The sequence below is a fragment of the Blennius ocellaris genome, assembly GCF_963422515.1.
Source record: "Blennius ocellaris genome assembly, chromosome: 8".
NCBI classification, from domain to species: Eukaryota; Metazoa; Chordata; class Actinopteri; order Blenniiformes; family Blenniidae; genus Blennius; species Blennius ocellaris.
In genome coordinates, this window is record NC_137657.1 from 6814487 (window position 1) to 6838456 (window position 23970).

The 23970-nt window shown below is 42.6% G+C and overlaps 1 protein-coding gene across 1 annotated transcript; it reads right to left on the reverse strand.

The window, feature by feature from the left end:
• Positions 1-19579: 19579 nt before the first annotated feature.
• Positions 19580-23452, reverse strand: mcl1b (MCL1 apoptosis regulator, BCL2 family member b). Its single transcript, XM_080500644.1, has 3 exons — positions 22858-23452; positions 22126-22376; positions 19580-21988 (listed from the first exon to the last, which is right to left on the reverse strand). Exons 1-3 carry the CDS (start codon positions 23321-23323, stop codon positions 21872-21874), a joined length of 834 nt encoding a protein of 277 aa, XP_080356770.1. The 5' UTR covers positions 23324-23452; the 3' UTR covers positions 19580-21871.
• Between the last annotated feature and the right edge of the window lie 518 nt (positions 23453-23970).

Here is a 23970-nt window from a genome sequence, read left to right on the forward strand (position 1 = left end):
TTATGACATAAACACAGAATCGGTGCCATTTCGTTCCGTCTGTGATGCTTAAACTTTGAGGAATTGCAGGCAGATGTCTTGTTATTGCTACGAACATTTCACTTCACACTTCTTTTCTTTTTTTATGACGAAACTCAACACTAAAGTTTTAAGTGAAGTCGGGGGGGAGGTGGGGTTTCAGACTGAAAAGATTGATTTTAACTGGAATATCATTCTGACACAGCTGCTCTTATCACCAAAGGCAAAGACTGAAACTTGTGTAGGAGTGTCGTTCTGCGGCGCTGCAACGTGAGACTCAGTCACTGTTTAGCTCAGAGCGTGGGCAGAGAAAGAATGTGGGGAGAGACAGCCAAACAACTTAGCCGTGTAGTTTCCCTGTCCACGCAGACTGAAAGTCAGGACCTTTTCATTAAGTCAGAAATGTGCGTGGGATGTAAATGTTGGCCCATCTTCACTCAAAACACTTTTTTCTTTCTTTCAGGTAATGCTGGGAAGTGTGTTTGCATATATATATATATATATATATAAACCCAGAAGAAGACTCAGAAAAACATGTTTCCTTGGATGTGACTTGAAAGCATGACGAGAACCTGTCTGCGACTTGTAAAACCCACTGTGCCAAAAGGCGAAAGAAATGTGTTGAGACAGGTAAACAAATCATGTCAATTGGTTGTATTTACATGTTTGCAGCCCGAGGTGCATGCCATGCATGCAGCCTGGGATATTCAGTGGGCGTTATCCATGCAGCCACAAAAATGATCCTTAAAAAAAAAAAAACAGACTGTGCCAGAGGGAGAAAATGTTCTTTTAGGCCACAAAGAGGAATCTCTCCTATTCCTAGTATGGCTTCAGTTTTCTTAATTTACAGCCAGAATCCCTCATGCTCTTCAACATTCAGGCCCGAGCCTTTCACGTGGACCGATCAGCTTCAGGATATCTGACTTGTGCGCGAAAGACTAAGCAGAAACCCGTTCACCAGCGTGATAAAGTAATTTGAGGAGGAGAGCAAACTGAAACTCGGACAGAATCGTTGCTGCTCTCCCTGTGTGAGCTGTGGAGCCTCTTAAGGGTCCACTGAGAGGCTCTTTGCATTCCTTTGCGCTAAGCTCTTGTTTTCCTGGACTGAAGGATGAGGGAATTTACTGAACTCACATCAGTGAGCTCATGCACTGGAGTTCATGCACATACACTTCAAACAGCCCTGCATTCGACCACGTGGGCTTAACAGGGTTCTAGTCCAGGGAAAAAGGTTTGATTTGATCGCCGGTCAGACCAGCAGAGTATCAGGCTGGAGGTCAGGCTTGTTTTATCTTGAGGTGATATGAGAGAGGATTCACAGTGGAGTTGTGCTGTGGAACAGCTCGAGGCATTGCAAACAGCAGTGGTAGTTGAATGTATATAATCACAAACAGTGAAGAAGTCGTTTGTCTTGTTGTGAAAGCGCCGGTCAAGTCGATACACCGAGAGATGGAGCTCTGCACTAAAACTCCGTTTACACAACAATGTTTTCAAGTGAAACTGCAAATCTCTTGTTGGATTGTTCGCGTCTGTTTAGACAACAACGGTGCTCGAAATCACTGAAAGCGGAACGTTTTGGAACGCTCCGACTCCATCTCCGTGTGGACGGCGGGAAAGCCGCTACTGTGAGCATGCACACCACAGCATTAGTAAATACTTCTTCTGCGCATGCGCCAATACGTTTTCCTCCAGAATGTCACGACTCCCAGTCAGGAGTCTCCCGAGACTTGGTTGTTCTATGGTTGACAGTCATCGCAATAACCATCCGTTTTCTCCATTGTTAAAGTGACGTGACCAGAAATCTTGTTTTTTAAACTACTTCCCATGAAAGGAACCCTTCTGCACAGAGAATAAACCAACACACCAAAACAAGGCCATCAGCACTCATTTCCAACCCGCAGTTGCCAAAATCGATGTCACCAAAGACACAAATTTGTCGCCATCAAGAATTATGTTTATGTTTCGCTAACTGACATCATCTTGGGAAACCTGTCCCAAGGGATTGTGGGATATCAAAGATGCCGTTGCGGTGGCTAAAGCAAAAATATCCACATTTAACCGATTCAGCGGAGAAAAAAACAGCCAAAACTTTCTCAAAGAAAGAGTCTTCAAGTCGTGAGAAAAGTCTGAAATGAAGTGAAACAGAAAATGTTTTTCGAGTGCGAATCGAAATCTGGCAAGATCGAGTGTACGAACGGGATCTTGTCCACACAATGCCTCGGGAATTTTTGCGAGTTTCCGTCACGGTGAGACGTCAAGAAAACCGGGGGAATTTCCCAAGAAATTTTAACGCTGGACATGCGTGTGTAAAGTGTAAAGACAAATTTCCTTCAGAAAGGTCTTGACAACGTATTAGAGACGTTTGTACATCAACATCTAAAACTGTGTCCTAAATGTTTTCACTTGTCCTGTGAAGGGCCAAAGAGGCTGAGGCCGGGTACGCCGCCCCAACATGGCCGAGGACCGTGGGAGGAAACTGGAACGCCCAGAAACAACCCATAAATACACAGTGAGAACATGGAAAACTCCACACAGAAAGCGCCCCCCCCCCCCCCCCACAGCTTCACGTTTTAATGATCAAAACAACGTCGCTCCAGTACGCTGGTCATTAAAAATGTCAAACTATTTTCTGTTTCGAACAGAGATATTTTTGCTAGAAATATCCATCATTATCCTTCGAGTCTGGACTGAGACGTTCAGTAATCACTTGATGAGGTCATGTTATTTTCTTTGTGCGTAAATAAAGTTGTGAACGTGTGGAAACATGAGGCCACGGGTTCCCACGAGCAGTTCCCATCAGCGCTCCTCCTTGACCTTGTGCGAACGTCCTTGATCACGTGTCGCCGCCGGCCTGAGAGAAGCGCCTCTATTATTAATCGCTGCGTGTTGCACCGAGCGTTCACGCGGAGCTCTCAGGAGAACTCCTTCCCTGTCTCACGCCTATCGCCTTTCAACGCCCGAACGTGACGGGAGTCTCACTTAACACCGGTCATACTGTCCGACCTGGGCGCTTTAAGCTGGAGGCCGGGGAGGCAGATTGACTTACCGAGCTGTGAAGGGCAGCAGAGACGCCCCCAAAAATTTCGATGAGAAAGGAAACTTGATAATCGTTAACATAAATAACGGTTATCGAGAGTGCAAAATCCAAAGATCGTTCATTTGAAATCGCTCTTTTGAAGCTCGTTTAGTATTCTCGTCAGATTGAAACATTGGTTGGTGCTCCACTCGAATGTTAAACTCACTCAGGTCATATTGAGGTTAGAATAACTCGAACTGGCTGCATTCCAAAAGACGGTTTCACTGTTGATAGTGTGGAGATGAGAAATGTTTTCTGAACAGAGAAAACTGTATCTTCTGCATCTCGGTATGCGTTTGTCAACATGAAAACACAGGAAACGCCGTAGCGTGGCCACAGAAATACACCAGAAACAGAGAATCAGACAACAATTTACAAGAGAGCATTGACATTTTTCCATGAACATAAGGGGTTCCAGAGTGGACTTTTTTTTTTTTAAGCACCGCCTTGGAGGTGTGGACGGACAGCATGTACAGTTGAGGGCAAAACAATGATGTCATCATTCCCACCTCTCGACCCGATAACCCTGCGTCCGTCTCAGCATCGCCACAACAGTGGCGGACGGCTTGATCCAGATCGAGCCGCAGAAGCTACTGATGCTACTTTCTTTAGTGAGGACAGATGAATACGATGAGGCAAAAGAAATACTTGGATCCTCCACTATTTAGCCCCCGTCTACACAACAAACTCCCGTTGTGTTTTAGGGGTCCGTTGACATGACAACTGATGATGTCAGTTGGTTAATAGCAAAACATCTTCCAGGACTTACAAACGCACAACAACGTCCAGTTGACCTGATTTCCTCAGTGGAAAGGTGTGAACGCCAAAACCCAAGAAAAAAAACTTTAAAAAACCCTGGTTAGCAGTGACCGCACGAGAAAACAAGAGCGTGGTAAACACAAGACCAAACAATTATGAAACATCAGGGGCTTTGAGCACCTGTTTCCGTCGTACATTTTTAAAATGCCAGAGCTGAGTGGAGGGATGACGACAGTGCAGAGCGGGTGTCGCATACGGCGAGCAGGACTGTTTACTCACATGCAGCCACGAGTAGGAGGCATCTCTGTTTCCTACCCGGGTGTCAAGTAGGAGTTTGACACCCGCGAGATGTCCCTCAAAAACCTTCCAAAACCTTCCACCGCGATTCAAGTCGGCAAAAACATCCAGAGAATTTAAATACTTTCCAAGTGATGATGGTGTTGTTTTGAATCCCCTGCTGCTGAGGTTGATGAACTTAGACGCTATTATGATGGGGTGAGCTGTTATTTCTGGGAACAATGAGGTCAGAGACTTTCACTGCTGCATCAATAATCTCATGTTCAGTTTTTCACTTTTCTGCGAGAACCGTGAATTAGGTTGATTTGAGTTTTAGTGACGTCATTGTACTTGTGCTCGTCCTTTTAAAAACTGGTCTCGGTGCCGTTTATTAGTTTGAAGATCGTCTTTGGATCACACGGCGGTGGTTTTTCCTACAACTTCATGTCTCACAAAGTCCTTGGGCAAGAAAAAGAACCCAACAGGTCAGTGTGAGTGAATATTGTGACTGAGAAATAGTGAGATTGTGATTTCTATTCTTATCCGATTCCAAATAAAACCATAAGGAGGTACCACTGAAAACCCAAACAATACTGAAGCGATACCAATACTCTGTTCAAAGGCAAATGAGAAAATATGTAAAAACAGACATCTGTGGTATCACAAGTATCAATATTTGCAAATAAATCCGCACACCTCAAGTGAATGGGTGAATGTAGGTGTTAATGAAAAATGTGCTGTATCTGTGAAGTCTAATAAGCATTGCTAGATCAGCTGATAATGTAGTTATTTTTTTTTTCTGTTGTAGTAATGAACCAAACATTGAGCAGTTACCACGTGTGCCAGGTCACGTTGTTGTTGTTTGAGATGGTGGACTGACATTATTAAAAAGAAATGGCTATTTCATAGATTTCATAGATCACAGTCCAGACACAAACATATAAATAACAGATAAATAACAGCTGTCACATTTAAAAACTCATAAAAAGGCTCAAAGCAAATAATTAGATGACATACTGCATGAATTGTATTGACGATGAAACTACCGAAACTCAAACTGCAAAGACCGGAAAAGAAGGCCTCTGGGAGAATTATGGACATGGATGTTTTTTAATGAAGTTTGCAAGTGAAAGACAAACAAGTTCTTCTTTGTTGTAAAAAAAAAAAAAAAAAAAAGCCAATAGTGACGCCACAGTGAAACAGTTTTTCGAGGATTTCGGTTTGATTTCCCTCCGACGGCTCATTTTCACGGTTTCCCTCCCAGTTCCTCCGACCAGACAACGTTAACTCACTAAAACAGAATGTACTGGAACCCGAAGGACTCCATAACAATCCTTCAGCCAGCAGATTAAAGCCTGTTTTCTTCAAAGTGGGAATGCTACCCCGTTACTGGCCCTCGCCACTCTGCCAGAGTGTTAAAGACACAAACTTTGTTTGCTGTTCGGCTGCAGTGGAGGGAGGAACAGGATGGACCGAGTTCGTAGATTTTCTTCTGCGCAAACACTACAATTGGGTGACACACTGCAGAGCCGACAGTAAACACACACACGTCGTTTGACGGATAGCACCTGACAGTGTTTTCACTAATGTTCAATATACACACAGTGAAATAAGCAGCTCAGGTGTTCTCTTGCTTCTGGAAACATCTAAAGTAGCACACAGCAGCCACTGTGTTTGCATTGACTTTAAAGTCAACTGAATGATTGACTCTTTTTATCATTTCAAGCTAATCCTATTTCTTTGTCGTGCTCTTCTGATGTGGTAACGCAACCAATCGGTCTCAAAAGAGAAAGTAACCCGGGAGGCCAGTCAGAAACCGTCTTTGGAACGCTTGTGAACATTATTTACCAGGAAAATCCCAATCCAACAGCCACGCCAGTGATCTGATTAGTCTTTAGCGACACCCGCGCTGGAATTGTCCCTTCGCCCGGCCAAATTATGTGATTTACAACACTGATAAGCTCGATTTGGCAGAAATGTTCTCACAGCAGATTAAAACTTCCTGTCAAAACAGTTGACAGAAATGTTAGTCGCTGAGGTGGAAGAACTGGAACAATGTACTATGTATACAAATATTCACATAGAATTATACATTTCTGGCCAAAAAAAATGCAATATATTTGAATGGTAGGAATATTCTCAAGAGCAAGAGCCACTAATTATTGGAGATTTGATTGGTCGATTGTTTTACACACCATTTATTGGTTCAGTTTTTATAGTTTATTTTCTAAAGCAGGGGTCCATCCTTCCCTTCCCCCCTGTGTTAGCAGCAGAATGAATCATTAAACTGCTGGACAATTAACCAATAAAAACATTAAAATGTCACTGTTGAGCTGACAGAGTTAATTGGACTAACTAAAGCTATAAATCAGGCGAAAAACTGCCAATAACTCCAACACAAAGGGAATATGTCTTAAATGTACTGGGAGTATTTGACTTTTAGATGACATAATACTTGGAAATGTAAGTTTGGAAGAATAAAGTCAATGTTTATCTTCCTGTCATGTCAGGAAAAAGGCCAAAAAACAATAGCGTATTATTCTGTCTGGGGCTCTCCGTCTGTAAACCCATTGTTCTGGCAAAATGCTGCAAAGTGACTCATGAATGTATTTGCTTCTCCAGAAATAAAAACAAAAAAAACAAAAAAAACCCCAACTCTGCGACTCCCATCAGAATACTGTAGTTCTTAACAAACGTGAGCCTAGCGGGAGTAAACAAGGCATTAGCGCAGGACTGTTTTTCGGCGGTGGATTAAAACACGTTTGGTCTGGCGGCTGTTTGCAGGAGGGATGGAGTCAAAGTGAAGTAGTACTTTTTGTTTGTTCCTGGTAATGAAAGCACAAAGTCCTCCGGTTCAACAGCGTCGCTCTCTGATGTTTTTTTCCCCCCGACGGAAGCACAAAGGCTCGAGCCAAAAGACAGCTGGTGCTCGCCGGATTAATTCAGTGCCACGTTTTGTTCCTCTAATTGAATTTTACAGTCGGACAAAATGGCGTCAACAGTCGTGTCCTTCAAGGGGGAACATCAGCGATGACACACGGATGTTTGTTGGATACATCTGATCTTTGGCTGAACTGCTAAACCTCTTTTTTTTAGGGGGTGGGGGGTTTAAAGGAACTTTGATTAAATTCCATCACAGCGAGGATTTGGACACGATTCAGTGGATTAATTCACTGGCAGACAGTGCAGAATATTAAAAGTATCTATAATTCAGAAATCCTCCAGATCAGCGTTCATGGCAGAATTTAAGTGGATTATCTTTTTAAATTGTGTTTTCTGTAAAACAAAGCGCAACCTTTTCTTTGTCTCCTGTGAAATGACAGGCGAACAACACGAGGATCAACACGTTTTTTTTTTTATCAAGCGGCTTCCTTTCTGGTAACGTGACGGCGACATGCCGGAGCCGGCAGGCCTCTTTGTGCCGTCGGTTATCAGCTGAGCGCTTATTTTGTCTGTGCGTTAATCCCTCATATCGTCATCTATGGGGGAGGATGAAAGACTCCAACCCTGACCCAAATTCACAGAGAGGCCTTGAGACAAAACAATAGCGGCTCTTATCGAGAAGCCCCTAATTATGGTTTTGGTAGGTGTGCAGGTAAGGCCGGTAACCGGGGGAGACGGAGCTCTGAAAACAGTCATTTCACCGGCTTCATCAAAACCAGGACAACACGGATCGTCACGGACTAGAAGATCGACACCGTCACGCCGAGTCGTGAGGAAAAACGATATGAACATTCTTTGCAACTCAAACATGACTGATGTGATGGGTTTTGCAAAAAAAAGTGTGCACCATTTTGAAAACGACGTCCGCTTACAGGAAAACAACAGAAACGCTGAAAACCATGTAGTTAGCATGCCAGGCCACACGTTGGAGCTGTTGTTTGCTTTTGGAATGAAACCACACACACATGCACCAGAGAACAAATCGCTTATAAACACAGACAGCAAGAACACAGACATTGTCGTTGACAGACGGTCAAGTTGGACTGACAAATAATTTTTATACTTAGAAAAGATCAAGTTCACAAGATGGAACCAGCGCTTTATACAAATGTTGTAGCCTTTCACCACACATACTGGTAATGAGTCTCCTCTCACCGACAGTAATCAAGAATCGACAGCAGACTCATAAAAAAGACACGGGGAGATTGGAAGCGTCATTCACAGAATGTGATTTGAGGAAATTAAAAGGGGGAATTTACTCCTTTATGAGTAACATATAAATGATGAAATCTGTTGGAGATAATTAACCTGACCAAAATCAAAAATACCAGTATTTCACAATCATTTCAAAGTTCTCTAAATTGGACAAAGAGATGATTGATTGAACTTATAACACTTTATAATGTGTCATCTGACCCAGACATGGCTTGTCATGGGCATAAAGTGCATCAGTTAAACGAGAAATATGGTCGAAAGGGTTGAAGTACGTGTATTTATGTAGACAATCAACATCAAGCGGATGGAATACTTTTATTTTCACTTCATTATGAACGTTTTTCCACTTGTTTCTCTTTCGTTTCCTTTCAAACAGTTTACTGGGGAGTTCTTTGAACTGGTGAGCTGTAATCTGAATAAATTATATTTTAATTTCTCTGCATGATTCACCGATAACAAAAACGTTAGCCCGTGACACAGGTTACAAGAACAACATCTCCGAAGTGAGAATCGCTGCGTAGCAGCAAACTGGACTGACGCTCAGGTTACATTTATTCTAACAAAGTAACAAGAGGGATTGACTGTAATCATCTCTGCCCAACTTCTTCCACCGAAACAACTGGGGGGGATGAAATCTAGTCTGCGCTCGATTCGCACTCCTCTAAGGTTACATTTGTCCTCTCGCTGGAACTCGCCGTCCTCGACCTTTTTAAATGTTGCAGCGAAGCCGCGAGTGGCGTGTGCAGCGCTGGGGGGGTTGAAGGTGAGTGATCGGCAGGTTTGAAAATGAAAGAACTTTTTTGGCGGAGCTCTGTAATCTTCCCATCATCGCTGCTCGAGGCTATAGCGACGACACACACACACACACACACACACACACACACACACACACACACACACACACACACACACACACACACACACACACACACACACACACACACACACACACACACACACACACACACACACACACACCCTGAACTGGACGTGAACCAAGTCGACATTTCGATTTAACAAAACGAGGGATGCATGGAATCGTAAACAAGCTCTGCAAGAAAAGTCAAACAGCTGACTGTAAAATAAAATGTCAAGAAACTTGCAAATACAGTAAAACAGGACTGTTGTTCTGTAAAAAAAAACAAAACAAAACAAAAAAACCTTCATCCATCTTCACTATCAATCCTCTAATCTGTGAATCCGTCCATCCATCCATCCTCTGCAAATTTAGTGCTGTGGCGATATCAACATGCACTATACACACAAAATAAAAGACGGGTCTGAATTGAAATTAACTGCATTTCTACGCTTGTAGAGTATCAAATAGTAAACACAAAGCTCAACAGAGGTCACACACTCGACAACCAGGAAATAAAAACAAAACTAGCTGCACGAGAGCGTGAGAATCCTTCAATGCCTGCATGTGGCCGTGATGAGGTTCAGGTTAAAATGAGGTTAACATCACGTTAAGGTTTGAACGCACTTTGTCCTGCTGAAGCACGTAATAAAGTGGAGGTGAAGAAGATATTCAAAATGTTAGGACATCGGTCAGAGCTTGGAAAATTGATTTATATTGGGTTTTGGCTTTGAATTAATGGACCTATCATTCCAAATGGTATAAAGATATTTTCAAGGTACATCTAAAGTGCTTTTAAGGTTCATATTTGGATCCACGTACCAATAAAACAACTTCCCCAACATCAGTTTTATATGGTAATTCTCTGGAACTGAACACGTTTCTGAAAGCAGAACTGGACAAAATTGTCATTAAATAAGATGTAATGGTTAAAATCATGGTTCTAAACAAAAAGTACATTTGTTTATTCTTCACACCAACAACATTTTGGTTCACTTACTCCCAGTCACATGGTTTATTAGTATGTGGTCTTAAAATGACAAATTTGACATCAAATGTATTGTGTACATTAAAAACTCCTGCAAGCCATTTTAGACTTTGCTGCAGTCACACGGGATACATGCATGACTTTTTCTCTAGTTTAATATACCTGTGTTGCCTATTTTTGTATATTTTTGAGTTTCTCTGGTGTAAGGAAATCCCAGAAAGTGACCAGTGGCAAACCAACACAACTTAGACTGATGATTTATGTGATGGTCAATGGCAGAGTGGAGCTAAATGAACATAACAGTAAAACAAATAGAGAACATATTCTAGAATTTGTAGATTAACTAAAAGTTTGTGGCAAAAAAAAAAAAAAACCTGACGAGGACCGAGATATTGGGGAAAGAAACGTAAAAATGTGATTTTTATGACAGATATTGCAACTTCACTTGCGATTCTAGTTTTTTTTGTTTCCGAAAAGTTAACTTTTAAAATGTTGTCCAACTTTTCCAGGAAGTTGTAAGTTTGCAGCTGTTAACATCATCTCACATCTCCCAATGCAAAATAAAATGTGACGTGAAATGTTTTTCATTTCTTTTCGATGATTGAGTGTCTGCAGTGGTGGCCCAGATCAAACCTTTGACCTTTGACCTCTATCTTCTCTCTAGGTGTTGCACTGTTCTGAGCTTGTTTAGTTTACAGTTAACAATGGATAGGAGGGGGTAAACGTGGAGAAATGATTTTCCTCAATGAAGTATTCTTTAAAAAAATCAATGCAAATAACAGTGAAAAAACACCAATTCAATCAGTTTAATGGCACCAGAGTTTAACGTCTAACATGTAAATAACACTCAGGATGCTTGAATAAATTCTCACCACAATGTTTTCAAGTGAAAACGGAAAACTTCGGTGACATTTGGGTGTCCGTTTCCATGACAACAGCGCTCGGGGCCACTGAAAACACAACTTTCTGAATACATTTCTGTGACGAAAACGCAAAACCACCTGAGTTAACACCGAGGGGACTGGTCACTAGTTTGTGAAACCATTCGACTAAGAGAGGGTTTGAATTATTTTTCGTGGCCTTTTCCCGTCAGCGAGTCTCCAAACGGCGACGTCGCACGTCACAGTCTGACTTCATATCTGATGAATCGACCAGAACTCGTTCCCACCAGGTCACTGAAGGCCAGGCAAACACATGTGGTAATGTTGCTTAGTAATGGGGCTGGAATGCGTGCTTGCACACACACGTCTTCTCACCTGGCCTCTTCGCAGACGATGGCATGTTATAAAGTGGTAAAAGATGAGTCGGGCCTGTTGCGTGGGTCCTGTCGGTTCGTTAACCTCCACCGTGACATGATCACAGTCTGACTCATCCTGTTTGTTCGCTCGGGAAGCAGTGATACACTTCATGCCCACCTGAAATTTGCGGTTGGTTTTTTTTTTACCCTTCTGATCCCTCGGTGCGCCGCGATTCATTACCGAGGGTTCAGAGTGCTTTTCATTTTATTTTTTTCTGCTGACCGGGTGCTGATCACAGCCTGAGAGAGGAGAACACAGGGCATGTTATTATCCTGCTGACAGTGAGGTCATCCCTTGAACTCCTCTCCCACTCACCCGCTTCAAGCTGAATTTCAACACACTCGGCCCTTCGGCGAACGCCAGTGCGAGGAGCATGTGATCCCATGAGCATGACTGCACATTCGCCGTGGCGAAATTTTAAACGGTCATATGAATGTTGGGGAGCCATATGCAGAACTTCCCCAAATGACTTTACAAAAGGGTGACCATCAGCTGCACTGTTGTGTGTGTGTGTTTTTTCCTGTTTTGTTTTTTTTTTTTTAACACAAAGACGCCCATTCATTTGGTCTCTTTGACTTTTGAAACCTCTGTTGCGTTGGAAGTGATTCTCCATCCAAACAAAAGGTGAGGAATGGCGGCAGGTGGGAGGGGGGGGGGCTGTAACTGACACTGACCATTTGACCCACCTGAGAGTTTCTCCAGACAAAACAACATCACACCTTGGAGCACTCAGGTCAGACAAGTCCGGGCCTGCAGCAGCTTGACCCTGAAAATGCCACGAGTCAACGTAAAGAGACGCCACGCAGTAAAAGTCACGGAGTTACTGCAAACACGGCGCAGGGGGGGGGGGGGGGGGGGTGACCTACTTCTCAGATGTTTGCCACCTAGTTCCATGCTTCCCTGACATCTGTGTCATCAACACAATAAAACGCAATTTTTTTTTTTTTAAATATACGCCCTGTGATGCATGTTTTGAAGCTAAACACATTGGTGGGAATCGAAACCAAACCAATAGGAAATTGGATGTAGCGGTTGGGGTTCACTCTGTGGCTGATGAGTGTCGCAATGCAGCTGATTTGGAGATCACGTTCTGATCAAATCACGTTTTTGTGTGAATCATAAGCACAACAAGCTTGGTGCGACAAAACACCAGTTTCCAGTTTCAATCAGGACGGTAAAACCCACAACCAGAAGCTTAATTCTGTTCATTTTGTCATTCTTAAAACATATATTATAGATTCTTTTGTATCGACAGAGTCTTTGACACTGGAGGCGATGTGACATCCTATCGGTATTCTGTGACAAAAAAAAATAAAGATCCGACTGTTCGAGAAGAAAACATTCAAACTCCCCGAAAGTCTAAGACCATTTTTACATTTCAAGTGAAAATGCATCGTTTTTGTGTTTTCATCTTGGAAAAATTTCACGTTTAATGGCAACGTTTTGAAAAATGATGCCCACTTACATTGAAATGGCAGAAATGCTGAAAACAATGTAGTTTTCATGTTTGGCCACTGGTGGGTGCTGTTGTGTGTTTTTATGATGAAACCACTCACAACGCAAACATTAACAGTGGGAGAACACGGACATTCCAGTGGACAGACGACCAAATTGGATTATCATTATGGTGACTGTCAAAATAAAACTACCAAGTCCAGGGAGAATCAACCCCACTGGCCCCGAAAAACATCTACAAGGAATCATTCATCCCCGCTGCATTAACTGATCCAAACAACACTAAATAGGCTGCACCGTTTTTATCTGTTGTGTATGAATGTGTTTGTGTGTTTCTTTCATTGTTTAATCTGTGATAAACCGTGTCAACGACAACATTTCAGTTTTTACCAAATAAAGGCTAATAGATAAATAATAAATAATAAGTACAGCTCATTTGTGGTTCCCAGACACAGAAACAGGTAAATCCCCCATTTGCATATACAGGTCTCCTGTTGAGAACACCAATAAAAAATGGGGTTACTGTTTACTTAAATGTGTATTTGTACACAGAGTTGGAAGACAAGTGCTCACCAAGCCTAAAGGTGTACTTTTAGTGCTGTGCACATGTTCTCAAACACAAATATAATCTAATTTCCTCAGGAGATGAATGTTTTGTCCCCTTTAAAGTCACAGAAAAGAAGAAATCTTAGAAATCTGAAGAGGTTTTAATGGAGTAATAACAACGTCTCGAGTGAGGAGGGGCACGATGCTCCGACGGGAGCGTTTATTCTTAGACTTGACGTCCGGTAAACTTCCTTCCTGTTGCAAACAAGCCGGGAATTCCTCTCCCTGAGAACATCCCGTCCTGTCCTCGCAGAGAATGACCGCTTTGTTGCTAAAATGCTCCCTCCGCTGTCAATAAAACAAAACGTGGAAAGCCTGCAGTGACCTAATACGGGGTCGGCGACTTGCCGCAGTCTGGGAACACGGTGTACCGAGACGGAGCGCCTGCCGCAGCCAACAACTCAGCCGTCGCACGGCAACCTGATTGCCCTGATAGGAGCAGCGCTGGAACATCCTGATATATATATTTAATATTTCACAGCTGACATCACGCCGGGAGGAGGAAAAACACAGACGCACGCTGAATTTTCAGTGCAGCAGATGTCTTTCGCCCTATTTTTAGAAGTGTGAAAATTGGATTTCTTTGAATAAAAAGCACCTGTTTCCTTAGAAATAAAGAAGAAATGTGGCATCAAATGCTGTTGTTTGTACATTTACTGGGACAAGGTGCCAGGGCTGTTACAAAGTACACCTCAATAACTGCATCAACAAGATATTTATTGACGTTTTTAAGCAACAACCTTCATGCTGATTTCAATGTTTCAACTTTGTTTGAAACTCCGATGGAAACATTTCACTCTTCAAAGGCTAAAAAACATCTTTTCAACGGCCATGTTTCATTTTACTTGCTTTGTCAAAAGATATACAAAATACTGATGCATACAAAAAGAAACAGATCTATTCCTGCGAATCCAATATATTAAAAGAAATAGTTATATATAGTGATGAAGACGAAATAATCTAATATATATATTATATAGTTTTACATTCACACCCTCATTGTTTTAGTTCTTGACTGAGTTTATTCCACACCCAATTAAAGTCTCTCACACACGCACACGCACACACACACACACACACACACACACACACACACACACACACACACACACACACACACACACACACACACACACACACACACACACACACACACACACACACACAGTTACGCAGCACAAAGTTTCCAGATCAAATATACAAACACACATAATATTTGTTATCTAAACTGGGACAGAAACATGAGCGGCACAGGAACATCTTGAACGTGAACTTGTATAAACAGTATTATCCTATTATTTGCATGTGTTTATATGCTGGAACTTGACTGAATTAATTCATTACACCAATAATAGAGGGTGATATTTGCATATGGAGGAAACAAAAGATTCAAAGGAAATTAATATGGTACATTTTATACCAGTAGAATAAGCAGGTGGTGTTTGAACAAACATTTGTACTCACATGCAAAACTTAATGTTAAAACTATATTGAACATTAGGCAAATCTGCAGGAGTGCTTTGTGCGTCTTGCCAAAAGGGAGTTAGCACATTAAAATAGCTTCAAATAGGTTTTTGAAACAGGAAGAAAATCTCCTCTTATAGTTTGCGGTTTTGCTTTTTTGATTTAAAATCAGCAATCCATGAAATTGGACTCATTTTAAGACATGAATGTGTCTTTTAGTATACGAATACTGAGGTGAATGACTTATACTGAGACGGCAAATCGCTGTTTTATTGAGTTTGGTGTTAATTTACAGTCGAGGATACAGTAAGATATCAAAGATATCAAATTGTGAAAACTTTCATTGTGCTTTGTCCACTGGTTCACATGAAAACGGTGCTCGCAGTCACTGCAACTGCAACTTTTTGAAAACTGCTCAGAAGGTACAACGTTTAAAAAAAATGCTATGACAGTCTCCGTGGAAACGGAGGAAAGTTACTGAACAACTCCCGAGGTGTAATTTTTTTGTAAAAACGATCTGACTCCATGAGAACAAAAGAAAACCCAAATTCTGAAAATGTCCCATCTCCATGGAAATTGGGGGGCTAGAAACGCAGCATTTGTTAACGTTTCATTACAAAAACTACTAGTGGCCCGGTACGCTAACTACCATGTTTGCAGCGTTTCTTCCATCGGACGTCGTTTTCAAAATGTTGCTGCATGAACTCAAAGATTCTTTTGAAACAAAAATGCTAAAACTACACGTTTTTACTTGAACCGTCGTAGAAACAGGGTCGAAGTGAGAAACCCAAAAGAAGGCATCACGAAAATGGTTTGTTTTTTTTTAAGACAAAAGTGTTACGCAGAACAGAAAAGCACCCGTTTACATTGTATATCGCCAACTAGAGGCCTGGCATGCAAACTGCAGTACTGTGGAAATGCTGCTAAAACAGAGAACTGATGCCGCTTCCAGCTGATTGTTCTGGAGTAAACAGCCTCTCAGCAAGACATAAGCTGTGATGACAACACTGTTCCCGGCAGTGAGGGACGGTCACAGCCTGTCAGATCATCACAACTCCCCCACAAGGATAAGCAGCCTATTAATACTCCGCTATGGTCATCGGTCAGAGAATAAAGTTTCAAAAGACGGGATGACTCCGCTCAAAAAAGAACACAACATGCCACATCACCCAGAGGATCGGATTTGACCCGCGATGAGTATCGACTCTGAAGAAAAAGGAAAAAAAAAAAAAAAAAACAGAGTTCAGACGAAGTCCCTCATGAATGGCAGCCATTTAACCTCCGATCTCGTGTTCAAAAGGTGTTTTTGTGCTCAGAGTTCAGTAACAATACCAGACATTGTTCACCAACTGTGAGCTCATGAAAGTTGGAGAGAATGCACGACGCTGTGGTACGCCATTGTGTTAACAGTCTCCAACAAAGGAGGCACAGAATCCCCCAGAGTCGGCGCGAAATAATTGCCGGGGTTTAAGTGGTACTGAGAAATGGCGATATTTTATTACCATCTGTCAAGGGTTTTGGAAAGAAAAACCCAACAACATTTGATTAGCTTTCAACCAACCGCCAAGCGAGCTAATCCAGCCGCCGCTTGTGTGAATGTTTGATTTTGTCATGACCTCGAGACGCGGAGGTTTGTACCAAGTACTCCGTGTGACGCCTGTCGCCAGGTGCTCATTTCACGTGAGTGCATGTGATCGACTCGTCTCTGTGTGTTTGCCTTAGTTGTTATTTTGTCGTAATGTATATTAACACTGCTACGCTTTTGTTTAGTTTTTGTGTTGCGAGTCCTCAACTGGTTTGGTGCAAATATGCATAAGAGTTCTCTGTACCCAAGGACGAGCAACGGGTCCACGTCGACAAGAGCGCCGAGGAAGAGGCGCCGAGACGTCCGTCCAGTCCGCGAGACGTTTTTTGTTTTGTTTTTTTAAATCCAACTTTCCACTCAATTACATTTTACAGCTATAAAAGTGAAGAAAACGCAGCTCATAGACTTTTAAATATATTTTTATACACAAACAAAAACAATGATAACGTTTCAGAACTAACTACTCATATTTAGGAGAATGCTACCTTACCTATTTTAGCAATCTCAGCTGGGTTTATTGTTTTTGTTTGGGAATTTTTAGTCCTTTTTTTTTAAATCAAATTATGTGTAGTTTTCCGAGATTCTATAGCCGTCATCGGCCTCGTTTACACGTTTACAGGTGAAAACGGAAAACTTTTGTTGTCCGTGTACGTGTCAGTGTTGGTCGGAGCCAATGAAATGGCAACTTTTTGACGACGGCTCTGAAGGTGGAACTTTCTGAAAAAAACTCTGGCATAGTCTCCATGGTAACGGGAACAATACAACTTACTGAAAATGACTCTGCACCTGCCAATGGCCCTGAATGAAAACATCATTTTCAGTGTCTCTGCAGTTTCCGTGTAAACAGACATGGCTTTTCAAAACGTTATCGTGAAAACGTGACGCATTTCTGAAAATGTTTTCACTTGAAACGTTGCATAAACTGGGCCTCAGTTGGTTTTCTTTAACCTTTTCTTATGATTTCTGGCTATTATAGCCATTTTGCTTTCTGTTTTGCCAGCAGATCAGGGTGTTTCTTAAACGATAGTCTGGTGTTCAAATTAAACATAACTGATAATGACAATGTTTACTTGCGTCAAGTTTTCTGAAAGCTTCAGGAAGCTGCTATGGAGGAGATAAAGTCCTGCAAGTTGCAAGAAGATCCAACCGTTTCCATAACAGGTCACAAATTTGTAGTTTCGCGTGATTTCTTGTGAGAAATAAAACGAGTTACAATGAAAAAGTTATTTGAAGCAGTTTAATGCTGAATCGTCATCGTGATGACCGTGGGGGGAAAATGCTGGAATTGTGAAGGACGACACCAATCTGACAGTATTTTGAAGCCCTTGTGGAACTTTGTGGAATAATTGCAATTACAACATTGTAATTTTGTGATCACGTGTATGAAAGGTCAGAATAGCTACGAGCATTAAAACATTTTAAGATGACCTTGTTTTAATATGTAATTTGTCTTTTTTTTTTTGGACACAGGCTTGGTCCAGGCCTGGATGTTTTTCACTATAATCAACGATTTTTGTTCACTTGTGTGCCATTTAATGTTATGTAGCAGATGCATTACTCCACCTTCCTATTCTATCATCAAATACATTTCCCTTTTAGGGATAAAGTACATTTAATGGAATCTTTGTACCAATCATTGTTTCTTTGATTGCATTACTGCGACAGGTTTTGCTGATTATTGCCATTTTGCAGGAGTCTTTTGGATAAAAGCTTGATGAGTTAACGTACATCCTTGTGCCGTCATCAGTTGACATGTGCAAACATCAATGTTTAATCTGGCAGTGCGTTTGTAAATGTTAAATATACCTCATTTGCATTTAATGCATCATTTGGATGTGTGCGACCAGAACAGTCTGCTTCGCTTTCCAGAGAAGAAGGAAAGAGTATCTAAATAAAGTGGCCATAACAAGGAACGAGACGTTTTCTTTTTTTAATCAATGTTGAAGTATTTTCTGCTTTTTGGATGAATCATTGAAGCCGTCTGGCTTCCAACAGGTACTTCCAGGGGGAAAAACACTGCAGACGGTCCTCAGCTGCTCAGACTAAATAATAAAAGGAGGAAAAAAACCAACAGTTTAGGCTACGAAGTGACAGTTATTATAGTTTTACTCACACTCTGGAGGGTAAAAGCTTAATTACACCAAAGATATTGGCTTCTTTGGCTCCTCCTGACTGATGAGTGACTTGCGAAGACACCCTCAGGGCCACGCAGCTTTTTAAATAAAAAGCAGCATGTTTGCATACTTGTGCAGACCAAAAGGCTTCTCGTGTAATTAAAGACTTCCTCTGCAGCTCAGAGTGGCACAGCAGGCCTGTAATTCTGCACCAGGCACAAACTTCTGCTCCCTGCATCAAACGCGCACACACACACTTTCAGCACTTGTGCAAACTTCGGGGCTTCTTCTCGGCAAGGTGATGCTGCAAAATGCGCGAGCTCTCACTATCTCTGCACCTCAGCGTCTCAATTCCGAGTATCTGCCGCTTCTAGCGAGGAACTGCGACAAGAGTATTACCCCTGTTACAGATTAACCTTTGCGTCAGCTGACTTCCCAGAAACTGTTGCTTTTTTTAAAACAAGGGGGCGGGCTGTTGCTACGGGGAAGTGGAGAGGCTCGCGGCCAATAACCCGCACTGTGGCTGTTCCTCAAAGCTCAAGTTACCGAACTGCAAAGGGCCAGTTTAGGTGACTGACACACACACAGTTTATTTAGTCCTGAAACCTTTTTTTTTTTCTCCCCTTAATCGTTTGTTACAGCTGACTTTTTTTTTTTTTTTTTTTTTACAGGAGCCATCAGAGAACAACTACTATTTGGAAAGTTGAGTTTCATTTATTCCCCTCCCCTTTGTATATAAAATCTTCCCGTGTGTGAAACTGCAAAAGTACTTGAGTCATCAAAAATTCCAGTTTTTTTCCAGGTTGGGCAGTTCCCTGGGTGGTTATCTATTCTTGACATAATCAATGGCAACTCATAAGTGACTGAATGTTCAGTATGCTTTCGTCGAGCCACTCCTTAGAACTAACCCACGAAAGGTATTCAGGTGAGCTGCTGCAGTGGAGGAGTCACACTGCAAGAATCACTTTATTCACAACAGGTAAATTTACACTTTGGAAATCAAATCGCAGCAGCTAGAAAAACAAAATACAAATGAGAAGTAGTTTAAGATATAAACTACTGTTGTCATACTCTTGAAAGAGTTGGTGGTTCAGATGGTGTCGAAGCTGCAAAAACAACTTTTGAGGAAGCAAGATCTAATCTGCCAGGCCCAGTCCGGTCCCCAAATATACATTTTAATCAACCTCAATTTGTTTTAATGGCCTTTTGTCTATTTTATCAGGATACATGAGAGATTTCTGCATACGTTCAGCTATTACACCACGTTTACACACTGGCTGTTTGCAGGAGACATGAAAACAATGTTGACTGGTGAAGAAATGAACATCTTCCTCCAGACCCCCCCCCCCCGCAACACGCACATAAATTATGTATCCCTCTAATAACCTGCTTATCAATGTCGGGGTTGTTCAAAGACTGTGCTCTCTGCAGATTCAGCCCCGAGACACGGTGCAGCTGCGTGGTTGCTGCTCCACCAATCCACTTGTGGATGGTGCAAACGGCTGTGTGAGATTGCCTCAGCCTCAATTCCCTGTTGTCTTAAGTCTGTTCTTCACAATGAACCGTACGGCTGGGGGGGGGGGGGGGGGGGGGGTAACCAGGCTGGAGGCTAGCATCGTTAGCCGTGGGAGAGCATGGCTGTGGGGAGGTCTGCTGTGGACCGTCGCCATGGAGAGGCACGACTCCATTTCCTCCTAAGACCTGGATGAGTGTTGTTTGTTCTGTAACCCGAGACGACAGGAGGGATCCTAACAAACAAGGGCGCAGCATCACCAAGGATTCCCCTGTTCTGGGTTTGATATTGTCAACATGGAGATCTGGGGTTTTTAGACGACACAATGGACTGGGTGTTAATTAGAAACCTCAAAAGTGAAATCCATATGGACAGGACACAGAATGATTCAAAGTTTGCATGACTGAAGAGCAAACGTGAAACACAGATGACCGCTTTCAAAAACATGAGACCACCAGCCGCTTCAAAGCAGCTAATAGTTGTAAAAACCAGGAAGTTAGCATCATTATGCAATGTGAAAACTGTTTTTGCCCTACTTTCAGTCTGGTTGCATTCAGCTGCTGTGCACCGCGTTTCTGCACATATCAGCTCTTGCAATTTGCAAAACTGCGGAAGCAGCTGAGGGCTCGGCGAGAGAGGAGCGCTTTAATTTAACTTCTAGGAAACTGCAGCGATAACTCGGTCTTTGGGTTGTGGTGAGAATAAACATCAAAGGGCAACGAGTGCAGAGGCGTCAGAGCGCCGCTGCAGCTCAACACAACTGTATGGGTGGAGATAGATGGTATCTCCGGCTTCTGCAAAGCTCCACAAGCAGAAAACAAAAAGTATCAGAAGGCCAGACGCTGTAAATCAATTCTCACTTTGTTTATTCTTCTATACAGATGAGTTTAGCTTACAACTGGATCTGTACTAACGATCATTGTCCGTTTTTTCTTCCACTCTTGTGAGGCCTACTTTCCATTCCCAGTGACTGTGAGCCTTGGTGGAGTCATTTAGTCCAGCCAGCTTTTGTTTTTCAACTCAGTCCTCGTGACTTTTTGTCCCCCCCAAACAGACTCTGAGCCATCCAGGATCTTGTGCAGTCAACAGTCCAGCGTGTGGTCGGCCTCGTTTCCTAACGCAGATCCAACTCTCTTTGCAAACAAGGAAGTACAGCTACGCTCATGCAAATCCACCCCCTCTGCTCCTCGCTTGAAGGAGAAGTCCAGAAAGAGGATCTGAGGGCGATTAAAGGGCTTCATGGCTGCACAACAAGGATGAATGCAGCTCGCTCTTCCTGCTTTGGCCTGGGACTCACTTACAAACCTTTACCACTACAACTGTGATAGAAATTTCAATGTAAAGTCAATATAATTAAGCAAAAAATATAGCAAAGATCAGATCAACTGACTCCCAATAACCATTTCAATTCGTATAGAACACAATTTACACTTCTTACAAAAATAAATTTATTTGTAAATTAAATAAAGCCTAATTAAGGGGTTGAATGGTGGAAGCAACATCTGTTTTTCTCCATCTTTGACCAAAAAAACTGGACAGTTGATGCAGGTGTGGCTGTGGAGTTGGGGGCCAGAAGAAAACGAAAGGAGCTACTAAGCATCACATTAGTAGCCAATGCTTTCATTTCCATCTTCTTAAGTCCAACATGAAGCAGTGGAGCTGCTCGAATGAAGAGTCCAAAACAAAAAGTTCTGAGTGTCCAAATTCACCTGATCAGCAAGGCCAGAGTTGCCCCGATGCCTGCAAATCCTGCAAAAGCCATGAGCGTGTTCCTGACTGTAGACTCGGGGTCTGCTACTCGGAAGAACTCTACGAAGCCATCCTGGAGACAATAAAAAACAAAAACACATCAGATTGCAATCTGGGGGTGAAACGGGTGCAAAGGCTGGACATGTTGCACAATGGAGGCAGTTATGCAACCACCTCCATCCTGTCCTTCAACCATCGCTCACAACTTACCCAGGAGTTGTTCTTGATCAGCCAGTCCCTCTGTTCACTCAGCAGATATGTGGAAATCTCATGTCCCACCAGCTCCACACAGTTCGTCCTGCCTTGCTCCTTCATGTGCTGACACACAACCGCCCCGAAGGCCACCAGGCTGGCAATGCGACCCCAGTTGGTTGTCCCGTCTGCAAAGAGGTTCTGGGCTACAGAGTGGATGAAGCTCACATCTCCCCCCATCTCCTCCATGGAGAGTCTGTTGATCATACCTGTTGGTAAAACAAATGTGTAAGAACAGGCTTGCAGCTTCATGTTACAGCTTACTTCCTCAAACTGGAGCCATAAGCTGCTGAGATAACTTTGGCATCAGTATTGTTTCCTTGTTGAGAGAGGAAACGCTCATAATGTGTAAAAACCCGCACATCCAGAGGCTGATGGAGGATTTAGCCTCGAGAAGGCCGTTGCTAACCCTGCGTTTCGGATTAAGTGGTAACCCACTAACTTTAACGTCTCCTATTGCTACGAGTAACAGCAAATCTTAAAAACAAAATAAAACCCCAGAAAGCTGAATCTGTCCCGTTTAACCGCATTCAAAATAACGTTCATAAATGCCATATTTTGCGAGTAACGTCTGCTTTTACCAGCAAACGAAAGCTAAAGGAAGTCGGTCACCAGTTAACAGGGAAACCAGATAATCCGAAACACCGGGCAGCCTTTGTGTGAAGTCCCCACACTACGGAGGCTACGTACCATTGTATGCGTATCTGTGCTTCGCCAGGATGTCCTCCACGACCCTCCTCATTGTGGATAAGGGTTTACTTTCGCCCCTCTGAGTCTTTGAAAGTCCAGTAAATTCCGACAAGAAGCGGCCGAGGAGCTGCCTCGTGTCGCTCTCCAGCACTTCGCTCCCCGCCGCGCAGTACGACACGTCGGCTTCACTGTCCGACTGCAGCTCCGGGGTGCACGGCAGAGAGCCGCCGTCCACGTCCTGGCTGTCGTCCCGGAGGCTTTTCGACGCGTACCCGTTCACCGCAGCCACGCCGAGGTTCTTCGGCCGCTTCGGGGTCTCGACGTGGCCGTGAAGAGAGTCTAAACTGGCGCCCATGGCGAGCTGGTGGGTGGGATCCTCTGATCCGTAGTGCCCGACTCCATTTTGAGGAAAAATGAGGCAGCTCATTAACCCGGCCCTCTTCGTGTTCTTCGAAATAATATTCATTTTGGATTAGTTAGCTTAGAAAGTTACGTTTTTGTTTTAGAAGAAAAGCAGTTGCGTAAAAGACTGAATTAACTAAAAGAAAAAATCTAGGATTGGCCCTGACATCTGCTCTTCTACATGGTAGAGACGCAGAGGAACGGAAGTCCCGCGACGTGCCTTGCTGCTTATATGAACTCCTGACGCGAGCGGACGTGGCGTGCGTCAATGTGACGTCACCGCGTCGTTCGCTCGCTTTTGTTTGTTTCCAGTGGAAGTTTTTACAAAAATGTATTATTAAAATAAACACACGGGAACTCGGATATATTGATGATTCTGAATCTAAATATATATATGAAAAAAAATACAAGTGTGGATTTAATTTCTTGTAATTTTCCACTGGACATGAATCACAAAAAACATGAATGGGATGAATTTATAGACAATGACACACGTAAATGGTATCCGAAAACAATAATAACAATAACAATAGATTTTATGTTTTTATTCCCACAATATACTTCACTATACTCAATTTGTTCATAAAGTTTTGATAAAAGAATACAATCAGGTCACTCCTGTGACTGCCTGAGTGGAAACGCACAAAGATTGAGACTACTATCCAAGGTGGCCGTTTAATTGTATCATTATTATTATCATTATAGAGTATT

Coding starts and splice junctions, on each gene's coding strand:
- mcl1b (XM_080500644.1), bottom strand. CDS start 23,323: ATGAATATTATTTCGAAGAACACGAAGAGGGCCGGGTTAATGAGCTGC. Junction 22,377..22,857: donor GCACAGATACGCATACAATG/GTACGTAGCCTC, acceptor TTTTACCAACAG/GTATGATCAACAGACTCTCC. Junction 21,989..22,125: donor TGATCAAGAACAACTCCTGG/GTAAGTTGTGAG, acceptor TATTGTCTCCAG/GATGGCTTCGTAGAGTTCTT.